At 35.8% G+C, this 13,359-nt stretch overlaps 1 protein-coding gene across 1 annotated transcript; it reads left to right on the forward strand.

Annotated features, from left to right (window-relative positions):
* Nucleotides 1-3,893: 3,893 nt before the first annotated feature.
* On the forward strand, nt 3,894-6,175 carry LOC113761117. The gene has a single exon (XM_027303962.1). It carries the CDS (start codon nt 4,254-4,256, stop codon nt 5,856-5,858), a length of 1,605 nt encoding a protein of 534 aa, XP_027159763.1. The 5' UTR covers nt 3,894-4,253; the 3' UTR covers nt 5,859-6,175.
* Nucleotides 6,176-13,359: the final 7,184 nt, after the last annotated feature.

The following is a 13,359-nucleotide window of genomic DNA, read 5'->3' on the forward strand; positions in this document are numbered from 1 at the left end:
ACAAATCCTATACGTTGTATAAAAACAAACACTTCGCAGCTGACTTTTGAGAAAATTTCATCCGACACCTGGAGGGGTAAAAATGAAAGAGGAAAATTGTAATATAAATAGTTAAACGCAAAGTACAACGTGATCGTGCGTGTTTCAATACGTTGTTTCCATAGTGCCCTTCTATATATGTGGGTGCGATAAACTGTTGAAAATTTGTCAAAAAAAATATATATATAATTAATACAAATAGAAAAATGCCATCAACACGGAGCAAAAATGCCATTAATGGCTTAAATGCCGCTTCTGTATAGGAAGTGATCAGTTTACACCCTAAACTATCCATTATTCAAACAAAAAAGCAGTTTATTCGATTGCACTCCCGTAAAGGATAGAACAGATTAAAATCAATAATTGAGGCATGTTCAAGACGGTATTAATGTGTGAAAGCTATTAAGTATTATTATCTTATCGAACTTACTCTATCGCCCATAAAGTTGCCTTCAAAGTCATTTCAAAAAAAGGTTGGTTTTGAAGATATTTCACGCTATCTAAGATTCAGTCCAAGGAAATTTCCAGATGTCATTCGTTAGGCACTATCCGGGTTAGAAAAATGATGGCAGGAAGCTTATATGACTGGGTCCGGGATTAGGAGTAGGAGTTGAATGAATCCCAAACTAAAGGTAAAGTTGAAAGAGGGGGACGTGGGAGAAGGACCGGATGGACGGTCCGGATTTGATCTGGAGAGGAGAGAAAAAGGACAATCCAAGACCTGGGCAATCCAAGACCTGTGTTGTATGGCCCGCTTGGCGGGCCCCCCTTCCCCCACGTTCCGACAAGAGCGTGATCCGTCATACCTTTTGCCACGTGGCCCAAGGCCATTGGCCCCCCGAGGGTGCTTGGGCCCATCTGAATGAACAGTCCAATTGGGTCGCGCAGCCAACAGTGCCCGGAGGCACCGCTGAAGGAAAGGATGATGAAGATGAACTGTTGTCGTCTTCAATAGTGAGTTTTCTTGGATTGGTTGGATGCACCGTTTTGACACCCAATGAATGCATTAATTGGTTCCTTCTGCGACCGGTTACAAGATTTTCTACTATTTTGTTTTTCATAATTATCTTTGTACATACTACGCTGGAATGGTGGTGATTTTCCTTTATTATAAATCTTTTTTTTTTTTGGTCTTTTTGGGTACAAACGAGATGTCTATTTTGTAATACTACCCGAAGAACTTGTATAAAACATGCAGGTGACTTGAGGACGTGCATTTGACCATATTCATTTATGACAAATACTACTGCTGTGCTGTGCCGTGCCGGTAGATTTACATTTACCTGGTTTTCTTGTTCTTTGATTAGCTGATCCATCATCCAAGTTGGCGATCGAAGACAATGGAAACGAGTGCATTTATTTCAACACCCACAGCGGTTTTGGAAAAAAATGGGAAAGAAATAAAAAAGTTAATCCAAAAGTGCATGGCGTAAGAAGATGGCGAAAATGACATCCAAAAGATTACACATCGACATTTTTCAACTAATCCTTGAAATAGCATGGTATGAGTAGAGCAGTAAAGGGGCGTTAATTGAGAATAGAAATGATTTCGTAGTGTTGGGTGCTTAAAACAAGTGACACACACGCTATTGACATATCAATTCACCAATCAGCGAAATAACAGTAGTAGTGTGATATTGCCCCGTTAATGATCAAAGGAGGAATCCGACAATTATTGTCCTGAAAGTGGAAAAGTAATCGAGATTGAGAACCAATAAATATATTACTGATTTTATTAGAAAGAATGCGCAATGAAAATCCAGCACCTTGCACCGCATTACACACGTGGCCTCCACTTGCATTCATTCTTTGACGTTTTCATTAAAGTAAAGGAAAATGCGAGTGAGGTGATAAAAAGAACTTCCAGCAGCACGCTGTCATGCTGCTGCATTTTACGACCTCAGTGAATTCGATCATGAAACAATAATAATTTATCTTATCCCCAGCGTACTCTATATATATATATATATATATATATAGCGAAAAATCTAGAATATAAAAGTCAATTTGGATTGAGTATTATTTGAAATAATTACTGTAGCGCTTTTTATAATGGAATGCATGTGAGATAAAAAAAAATAATTAGAAATGTAAAAATATGAGCTGATAAATGTGCGCATGATACAAGCGAAATATTCTTTTAAAAAAATTTACTATTTTGTTATTCTTGTGCACGCTAATAGGTGGTGCCAAAGCTGACATATAGATGGCAGATTCTAGTAGTTATCCTAGAAGTCGAATTTTTTGAACATTCACCCGCTCTTAAGTCCAGTTTGATAATTCAATTCAACATTTAAATTTAATATATTCAGATGTGTTTGATAACAAAAACTAAAACATATGAATTACTTTAAGTGCCACTAAATTTTTTAGATAAATCTTGTTTCAAAAAATAAATGGATATACTATTCACTTATCACTTAATGTGATATACACTTAAATGTATCAAATTTAGTACTTAATAATTCGGTGATTTAAAAGGATTTATATTTTAAATTTCAATTTTTAAACTTCTATTTTATCAAACGCATTATTAATTTTTTTTCCCTAATAGGAGAAGAGTAGAAATTAAAAAACGAGAAAGGGACACGAGGATTAGAACCTAGAACTTCTACATTTGGATTTTCAATCTTAACTACTGGACCAGTGCCTCATTGACGTATTCTTCTTAGCTAATACTATTGAATTTATCCTACATCGATTGTGAAAAGGAATAAGATGCTTAGTTATAAATATGAGAAAAAGTTTCACACTTTGAGTTAGTTTTGAGGTGGGAAGACCCAACAATGCCCAGCACTATCCCACTCCAAAAGCAACCAAGACCGGCATCAGAGATTGGTTATGGAGTGTTAGCCGTCGAATGAATGAAAGGTTGATGATCTAATAACCCAAGGCCCCGTTTGCTCCATTGAAATGTCACCAACCTAAGGCCTGATCTAATAAAACCTAAGGCCCGCTCTATGAGAGGGAGATTATTTTGTTTATCCCACCCCCCCCTTGTGGAGAGGAAGGGTCAGAGTGCTTTTGATTTTGGGTGGAAAGACGCATTCATTAGTAACTAACAATACATGATTTATGAGGGACAAAACAGCAAGAAAATTCCCATCAAAGGTGATTGCGTCTACATTTTTGTTTTGTTGCTTTGTTAAACTTTTCAAAGCATTTTATATTTTCTTGTTGAATTCAAACCCAGTTGTAGAGGACATTTCTTGTTGAATTCAAAAAAAAAAATGAACGAAATATTTCTCTTACGGATTGAGTACCATTTCTTGATTGTAATCACTGCGTATCCATGATCAAGCGCACGATACAAATCCGCAGAGTTGCTAGAATAGAAATATGTATACATTAACCAAAAGATCCAGAATGGTAGTAATAATAAGTAAAATAGAATACACGATTGATGCGACAGAATAAACAGTTAGATTAATCTGTTCAAAATAAAATTGTGAAGGTGAGGAAAAATCTATCGACTACTGCTACCACTCATCATTGTTCATGAAACGATGATTGGATTTTCGGTGTGCAATGATGAGGAAGCCTGCCCTTTTCCTTTCTTGTCCAAAACTCCAAATTTAGCCAAAGAACGGGGGGGACTCCACAAGTGTTTGATTTTGCATTTTAGTCCCGAAAATGAATAGTTTGAGTACTAGTACCCCCAAGTTCTTACTACTAAAAGTCCCATTACGCTCAAAAGTCAAGATTCACACAACAGTCTCGCCCACCCTGGAATCCTTTCCAGTTTCCAGTTCCCCGCCCCAGCCCCCAAAAAAAATCAAATCAACGTATGTATAAATACAGCCCCCAAACTTCCCGCCGGAGGGAAGGGAGAGGGCACGCCCACGCTTCTTCCCCCCCCAGACCCACACGGCTAATCTCCAAAACCAATTCTAATCTCCCCCTCACCCACACCACTCTCCACCTCTACCTTCTCACCACGTCATCCATTCCCCGCACGGACCTTAGGTCAACCTATCAACCCCACCTCACAACCCAAATTAAACACCATCCTCCGTCTCCCTAACCTCTTTTCTTCCCCAGCCCACAATCATCAAGTGGACTAAAGTCTAGACCAAAAAATAAAAAAAAAATTCAAGAAATAAAAGGACCCAAAATAAAAAAAAACCCATTCAAATTCAACCACTGCCTCCCTCTTCTCCACTCTGCTATACAATACTCTCCACTCTCTCTTCTTCTCCAGTGACGTAGGGCCCATGGAGACCTACCCTTACCCGCCGTCTTATCCTGATTCCGGCGATTCCTCTCCCCGGTCCCGCGAAATTGACTTCGAAAACCCAGCCCCCTGGGAGGACTCCCAGAACCCCCAACAATCCGTCGCCTCTAAAGTCAAATTCATGTGTAGCTATGGCGGCAAAATCCACCCCCGCCCCCATGACAATCTGCTGTCTTATGTAGGCGGCGAGACTAAAATCCTAGCCGTCGATCGTAATATTACGTTTGCATCTCTGATCGCGAAGCTATCGTCGCTGTGTGATTGCGCCAGCGTTTCGTTCAAGTATCAGCTTCCCGGGGAAGATCTTGATGCGTTGATCTCCGTGACAAATGATGACGACCTTGAACACATGATGCATGAGTATGATCGGCTTTACAGGGCGTCTCCGAAGCCCGCGAGGTTGAGGTTGTTTCTGTTTCCGGCGAGTCCTGCGCCTTCGTCGCAGTCGCCGACGGTCGTTGGGGCGAGGAGTTTTGGCTCTGATGATCAGGTGATTAAGTCTGAGAAAGAGAGGTTTGTGGAGGCTTTGAACTCTGGGCCTATTCAGACCTCTCCTCCGCCGTCCGCCGTGACTGCGTCTCCGCCTCAGACCGCGAATGTGGATTTTTTATTCGGGTTGGAGAAAGGAATGGTTCCACCGCCTCTGCAGCAGCAGCATCAGCATCAGCATCAGCATCTGCAATCTCCTCCGCTTCCGGCTGGGGTGAAATTAAGAGATCCGGTTGCTGAACAGGCTTTGCATGAGCATGAAATTCCGGGTCCGGCTTTGGATGACAGAGTGATCGGGTCGGATTCGATCCAGAAACACATTCAGGATCTTCAGAGGTTGAGGATTGAAGAGCAGCAGGGGTTGTACCGCAGGAAGAGCGACGATAATCTCGCAGGAGGATATCCCGTGGGAGGCGGGGGTGAGTATTACGTTCAGAAAGTGCCGGAGAAGGTTGCTCCGGTATCCGTGCCCGGAACCATGGCCATACCGACGGCAGGATACTGGCCGCCTGAGAAGCAAGTGGCAGGTGGGGTTTTCCCGGCGAGTACTTTCGGCACAGATCAGCAAGTATACATGATCCCAGCTCCGGCGGGAGCGTACCACCCGCAGATGGTAAGACCGGTGACTGGGCCCACGGGGCAAGGGTACTACACCGTTCAGAGGGTGCCAGAGATGTACCGGGAGCAGCAGCAGCAGCAGCAGTACAATGTTGCGCCGCAAATGGGGGCTCCGGTACAGTCCGTTGCGGCGCCGCCGCCTAGCCTTGCCCCTCAAGGACCGCCCACCAAAATAACAGGAGGAGGAGGAGGGGGGGCTTACACAGACGGATATGGGATGGTGAGATCGGCGACGTCAGGCGGAGTTGGGGTGACGGAGACGGGGTACGGACAGGTGGCGTACGATAGTGGACTTGGGAGACAGGTGTACTATCCAGCGCAGGGAGGCGTAAATGTAATGGGGGGCCCATCACCACAAGCACAACAATATCATCATGCCATGGCTGCTTCCACTGCTGCTGCTACCATGGGTGACGTCAGAGCGCTAAATCAGGAAGCGGGTAAGGTTGTTCCGAAGGCTACGCAAGCTTCCTTGTGAAAGCGAACGTCGCATAAGTACTACTATTACCTAGTAGCGAGTAATAATTACAGTTACGGAGTAAAAAAGCAGTAAAATAAAATTCATGCTGTTATTAAAATAATAATTATAAAAAAAGAGCTAAAAATCATATGAGCAGAGGGATTTACTGCTGCTGCTGCTTTAGTAGTAGTACTATTGTTAATTTTGGTTTTACTCCTCTTTATGTCATTGTTGTGTTGAGAAAAAGTTCCATTATTCCTTAGATCTTAGTAGTGAATTAGCGTTCTATGTAAATTGACGTGGAAATTATATCGGCTTTGGTTTGTTGGGGTCAAGGGCGTTGTCTATGATTGTTCCTTCTTTTTTTTTTTTTCCTTGGTTATTATGGTCGATTACTCTGTTTGGATTGTAAATTATTTGAGATATTTTTACTGTAGCACTTTTTGTGATGTGATGTATGTGAGATAAAAAGATAATGGGGAAGATAAAAAGGTGTGTTAGAAATTGTAATGATTATGTAAGTAGATAAATTTTGACAAATAATTATCAATCCAAACAAACTACATTTGTTACTCAATTTTTTGACAAAAACTCCCAAAAAAAAAAAAAGGAGAGAAGGGGGGGTGTGTGTGGGGGAAGAGACAGGATCCGATCCGCCGAGTACTATAACAGTACTAGTGACTGCAATATGATGGTTCCCTCCACTCCCAGTGACTGCCGCTACATCGTTTCTTTATTCAATTTTGGCATAGGCTGTGGGTAATTCCCTTGATTAATTTGTCTCTGCTCTCTCTTCACTGATTTTTTCGGCAGGTACATAGCAAATTGTTTTAAATATATTATTTTATTTACGTCATAAACATAATTTTTAATTTTTTTTTATACTCTTAATTATTTTTTCATCTCGCAAAAGTATTAATATAATATATTTTTTAAAATAATATTTCAAATCATTTTTGTCCAAATGCTATAACTTTTTTTCTTTTTGGGATAGAGAGAGCAATTATCATCCCTAACATAGGACTACCTTTTTTAGGTTGTAGACCATTTCAGTTTCAAGTTAAGAATGCCATTTGTGGGGAGAACGGAAGCCCATATTGATGATTGATCTGTTCATTGATGTCTAATCTTTCCGCTGATTCTAGTTTAAGAAAATACTACTACGCAGTAACAAAAGAACAAATGCCACCTTGCCCGGCAGAATCTGTTTCTCTTCGGTTTTAAGAGCTTTCAAGAGGACAATAGGCTGGCAAATAAGGAGGACTTTTGGCTGCCAAAATCCTGCATGTTTTTCTGTGCTTTAAACTGGGAACGGAAACGCCTAAGTTTCACGCAATCATTTGCCAAAATCCTGCATGTTGTAGCTACCCTCCTACAAGTCTACAACCGACGGAAGGCAAAAAATCTATCACTACCCTCCTCGGGAAGTCTTGCACATGACTGGCCATTTTGGTCGTTTGTGGGCCTCCGAAAATAAGCAGAAGGGGGGAATTGATTATTTTCATCGGCTGAGCATCAGGAGAAAAAGGAGATATGCATATGCCAATTGTTCTGTTTAATAAAAAATTGTTGCGAGTTCATACACATTTCTTTATTATTTTTTTATTTCGTATATGTTAAATTATTATAATTTTTTTTTATTAAAAAATTTTTAAAAAATAGCAATCTAATCCAAACCGGGCCCTTGTGTTTCTTGCATGGCAAGTTGGACTTGTGAGGATGAAGCTTTGCTTTGGCGGAGGGTGGTGCAGATCCTCAAACGGAAACTCGAGAGTGAAGTAATTTTTGTTTAGTTGGCCTCCATGTGAATACTGAACTTGGAATATCTGCAGTGGAAATGATTAGGTCAGGTAAACGAGCAAGGATTCCTGAGTGGATACCTTTATGGTAGGAACGCGTTGACCGTGCCTATGGTAGGAAGGCCTCCAGACCCCGACACGTGTTGCAGGTGGATGGATTGCAAACGGAGATGTTAAATTGTTGGAGAACGCGTGAAGAGCAAATCTCAAATTTTGGTCTGTGGCCAGAAGCAAAAAAAGCACAAGTTCAGACTTCCGCTTTCCAAATCAGTAGGTTGGGGTAGGGAAGGGTAATTACACGTCAGAACCACTGGCATTTATGCATTTGCAGTTGTACCCGTTAGGAACGGAAAAATATTGGAAATGTCTTGGACAAAGAAATATGCGTAAAGAAGGTACTGAAGTTTTAACAAATAATAAATGTAAATGTCACACGTGTCAGGGATAATAACTTGAAAGAAGGAAAAGTGGAGCAGAGGTAAACGCAGTAGTTCAACAGCAACGCGAAACACAAAGATATTGAAGCCTTCATTATATTTATATACACATATAAATTTAGTACCCAAGGGTTCAGCTTAAGCATCCGGTAAAATGGTCTCATAACTATCGTTACGAGTAAACAAAATAGTTTTAGACATGATGTAATTGGTTATAAAAATTTTAGCGACCATTTGATTACCCGTTAGATCTATCCACTTGAATAGGATTATAGGTAAAAATAAGGGATTAAATTTCTCATCTAAAATAGTAAGTTAACGTAATAAATTAGTAAGTTTTGCAATCGAAAAGGTAAATTGTAAGTAATATGAAACATACTTTTTAAAGAGATAAATTACAAAAGTATATCGCAAATATACTTTTGAGGGTGTAAGTTTATTTGAAGTAAAAGTTTGTTTGTATACATAAATAGTGATTTTTACTGATAACATAGTTAATTTGATTAATGACAAAAATATGCTAATGTATGGCTAAAATATTGTATTATGCTTAAAAAACTTATACGAAGGCCATATTTTAGTGTTATTTGAAATAACACTAAAATGTATTATTAATGATTAAAACTGAGTACCTTACTTAGTATGTACTGTTAATATACTTGTATACATACTTGATCGTATATGAATAAATAAGTATTTTTGAAATTTGTAGGGAAATTAATTTTTTCTTTTGGAGTTTTAAAAGAAACAAAGCGAAAACATTTTTCCTCAGAGCACAAAAATCCACAAGTTAAAGTAGTTGGTATAAAAGGGAAAGAAACATTCTGAATATCATTATTTAAAGTACTCAATAAATGAGATGTAAAATGGTCGTTAAAAACAGGTGCATTGACATATAATAAAGGAAAGCCATAAAGAGCTAGCCATTTATAGGAAAAGTTATCATTCATAAAAATAGCAACGCTTCACGGTTTTCTTATCAGTCTTGCAACATATGAGCAAAGTGACAATAATTAAAATAGTATTTTTTTTCGATTTGTACATATTTAATTAATATTTTTTGCTTTTTAAAAAAATGAATGAAAATGTTCTATGAGAAAGCACATAAGTCAAAAGGAACGGTCTAAAAGGGAAAATAATAGTAGATACGTACAGTACTTGTAGTTCATGTTCGAAGGCTATAGTGCTGTTTTTAAAAAAATATCCCGAAAAATATCTAATCCAAACGGAACCGATTCTTCACTATTTTAAATGTCAAATCTGTGATTGTGTTTGAACTGTTATCCATTGGTATCGTAAAGTATCATTTTTCCATCAAATACCACCTCTTTAACACCAATTTTCACATAAACAAATTTATTTATCGGATAAAAAGCATAAAAATTCATTTTTGAATAAAACACTAACTCTTTATGGCTTTGCTCCATTATAAGAACAGATTACCCATTTTTGCATAAACAAATTTATTTATCGGATGAAATAAAAATAAATCAATTTTTCAGTAAAATAGTAACTCATTATGGGTTTCCTCTATTATAAAAACAGAGTACCCATTTTAGCCCCTCTAAAATAAAATGTTGGCTTTGTCACTGACTGAAATGTTTGTAACTGAGATTTATCTATGGTGAATATATGAAACATAATTTTTTCACTGTATTGAATTTATATGATGAAAAATGAAATGGGTGAATTGGATTAGTGAGCATCAGTTTTGTAAATGATTGTGAGAGTAAACTATATTATGACTATAAAATACGTTGAATTGTGAAAATTATAATTGAAACATGCTCCTAAATTTTGGATATGTGACTTTCCTAGTTACGAATTTCTTAAATTAACAGTTAGTTATTACTATGAGTATTGTGGTAAGTGTGAGATGTGAATGTCAGTAATAACTGTTAGTTATTAGTCTCAGTAAAATCAGCAGTAAATGTGAGACATTAATTGGAATTTGCAGATATCATTTTACATGGGTGGTTATTATCTGTTAGTTAAAATTTAGGAGTTTTAATTTTATGGGTTAGGAGGGAAAACGTGAGGGAAATGTGGGACAAACATGAGCATGATTATAGGATTTGTACGACCAGTTATAGGATTAGTTGTCAGGTAAACATTTCTTAATTTTAGAAATGTAAAATTGTAATAAAATAGTATTCATACAACATGACAATTTGGAAAGCTTCTTATCCAAAATTCCTTCTGCAATACATATATATTAGTATTTTGACCCGTGCTATGCACTGGATTATATTTCAAATTAAAATAATATTGTATATATTTATATATTGTGGTACAGAATAATATATATATATAGATTAAAAAGTTTAAAGAAGTGCATGTTTAACATGTTGAAAAAATTTTAATTTATAATGATTTACATGATAGAGAAATTGTTAACGCATTTAAGGAGAGGGTTAGGTTGGGTGGTAAGGTGAGAAGAGTTTTCTAAAAAAAATCAATTTATCAGTACCCAACAAAACATATTATGTCATACCCATATATCAAAACTTATAATATAAAAAAATAAATTATAACCAATTTATTTTCTTCCATTTTTTAGAAAAAAAAAATCTTTCTCCTGTCTTGTACCTCTAAAATTGTTGACTGCATTTAGATTAGCTTTTTTTTTATATACTTTAACGTATATTGAAAAATGTTAGGAAATTGGTTTAATTTCTTTTAGGTAGAATTCTTATTTTGTGTGGAAGTAACTAGTTTCCTAATTGGTTTTAGTTACTTGAAGTAGTAGCCAAGAAATATTCTATTTAGTTTAGGATTAGAAGTTATTCTATGTAAGTTTAGAAAATAGTATTGATTTCCAATTGTTATTTGATTTTTTGACAGTAATATTCCCTATAAATAGATGGGTTGACATACTACACAGAGAAACACACAAAAGAAACACACAAGGAGACATAAGGGGCATCATATAGCCTTATACATGGGGTGTGAGAGAGAGTTCTTGAGAGATGAGAGATGGTATACAAGGGTTGGGTTTGGTTCAAGTTGTATTCTTGTATAGGGTTTTCCTCTCATAATAAAGAACAGGTTTCTCTCCGTGGACGTAGGCTCAATGGTGGAGCCGAACCACGTTAAATATTGTGTGTCGTTTATCTTTCATGCTTGTGGCTTATTTGCCATTAAATTGTTGTGCACTTGATATCTCAATAGTTATTTATTCCGTGTTTGGATCCTAACAAAAAAAATCTCTGTAATATATATTTTAGAGTTCTCAAAATTATTAAAAATCACCATCATATCTCTCTTTTCTTATCCGTCAGCTAGTCATAAGATGCCTTCTACGACTTTCGTATCTTCTATCATGGTACCACTCTCTCTATTTTTTTTTTTTTTGTCATCTCTGTCATATCCCTGCAATCCCCTTTCTTCTTCTCTCCCTACTCTGCCCATCCTTGTAACCCACATTTCTTCTTCAACTTTTCTCGCCACTTTTCAACTCCTCACCATTTTCTTCCCTCCCTTCTCCTCCCATACCCAACTTCTAAATTCATATCTATGCACCCAATATATTTAACTTTACCTATCATAATGAAAATATAAAATTGAAAATTGATTACAATGGTTGCAATTATTAGTATCTAAAAATGGAAATGAAAAACTGATAATATCTATAATATTCTCAAGTACTACAATCAATATATATATATTTAACATAGCAAATACATATTTACATATGAAGACGGTAATAAGAATACATAAAATAATTAATGATACCAAAAGTTATCCTTAGTGTTTGGGTTTTACATTCTTATTCAAATCTAATCAGGGTCAAATTTGGGTTAGATATATACAAATTAAGTAGTATTTTAGAGTCGAATGTTCTATATTTTTTTCTTAAACTATAATGTTACTTTTTTTAAAAATTTTTGGTAGAATTGGTGTTGTTATTATCATATTTATCAAAAAAAAATTTCCACGTTAAAAGGCCAGTAGTACTTTTTTTTTTATTTAGTGATTTCATAATTTAGATTTCATGAATGGTACCATTCTTGATTTTTTAAATCCACGACATTATTTCCTTTTGTTTTCTGTATAATTTTGCTATTTTACTTAGGATTACTAAGTTAAAAGATAAAATATTATTTTTTACTTTTTTACTTTTACTAAGTTTGGTAATGTTTTCTCTTTATTTACCTTCCCACTAATAAATTTCAAACCAAATTCCTATATAAGTGGAGCCACTTCTTACTTATTTAAATTATAAAGGCATGGAAGGCACTTCTTATTTAGAAAAATGTTATTTGCACTCCATTTTTTATTATTTGTAATTCCACCATTTGTTTTATCATATAGTCTAATTAATGAAAACTATATGATCAAAATGATTATTGAAGTGTGAATAACAAAAATATAGTGTAAATAATCTTACTTATTTAAATTAATAAAAAAGCATGAAAGGATGTCATATTTGTTATCTCTTGTTATGGTCTTATAGAAGTTTTAATTGGAGTAGAATCATAAATAACGCAAGGTAATCGAAAACGTGATAGGTTGAAGTACAAATAAGATAACATGCACATTAACCAACAATTTGAAATGAAATGATTTTAAAAAGTAACTAACAATTTCAAATGTGAAGAGTAGATGTGGAAGTTAAGAGAAATATATTTTATAAATTAAATTAAATGTGAAATGCTAGAAAAATAGAATTGGTAGTGGGAAGACGTGTGAAGGTTTGTTGCTAAAAATTCTTTCTCAAATTTATATAGATATAGATAGATATAGATGTCTTTTTTTTAGTGGTTCAATCTCATATTCGTGAACTATCTGCAGAAAAAAAAATTCTGGACTATACTAATTTTGTTATACCAACTCTGTTATTCTTATTAGTGTATTAATTGTTACGCTATTTCAGGATCTATTTTTATTTTATCCGATAAATAAAATTTTTGTATGCAAAAATGGGTACTCTATTCTTATAATGGAGGAAAGTCAGGAAGAGCTAGTATTTTATAGAAAAATGTGTTTATTTTTAGTTTAGCCGATAAATAAAATTTTTTATTTATAGAAAAATGGGTACGCTGTTCTTATAATGGAAAAAAGTCATAAAAAGCTAGTGTTTTATTGAAAAACGGGTTTATTTTTATTTGATCCGATAAATAAAATTTTTTATGAGAAAAACGGGCACTGTGTTCTTATAATGGAGGAAAGTCATAAAGAGCTAGTGTTTTATTGAAAAATGGGTTTATGCAGAATTTTATTTTATCCATAAATTTTTTTTATGGAAAAATGTGTACTCTATTCTTATAATGGCGGAAAGCC

This window comes from Coffea eugenioides, chromosome 2 (genome assembly GCF_003713205.1).
Source record: "Coffea eugenioides isolate CCC68of chromosome 2, Ceug_1.0, whole genome shotgun sequence".
Taxonomy (NCBI): domain Eukaryota; kingdom Viridiplantae; phylum Streptophyta; class Magnoliopsida; order Gentianales; family Rubiaceae; genus Coffea; species Coffea eugenioides.

Coding starts and splice junctions, on each gene's coding strand:
- LOC113761117 (XM_027303962.1), top strand. CDS start 4,254: ATGGAGACCTACCCTTACCCGCCGTCTTATCCTGATTCCGGCGATTCC.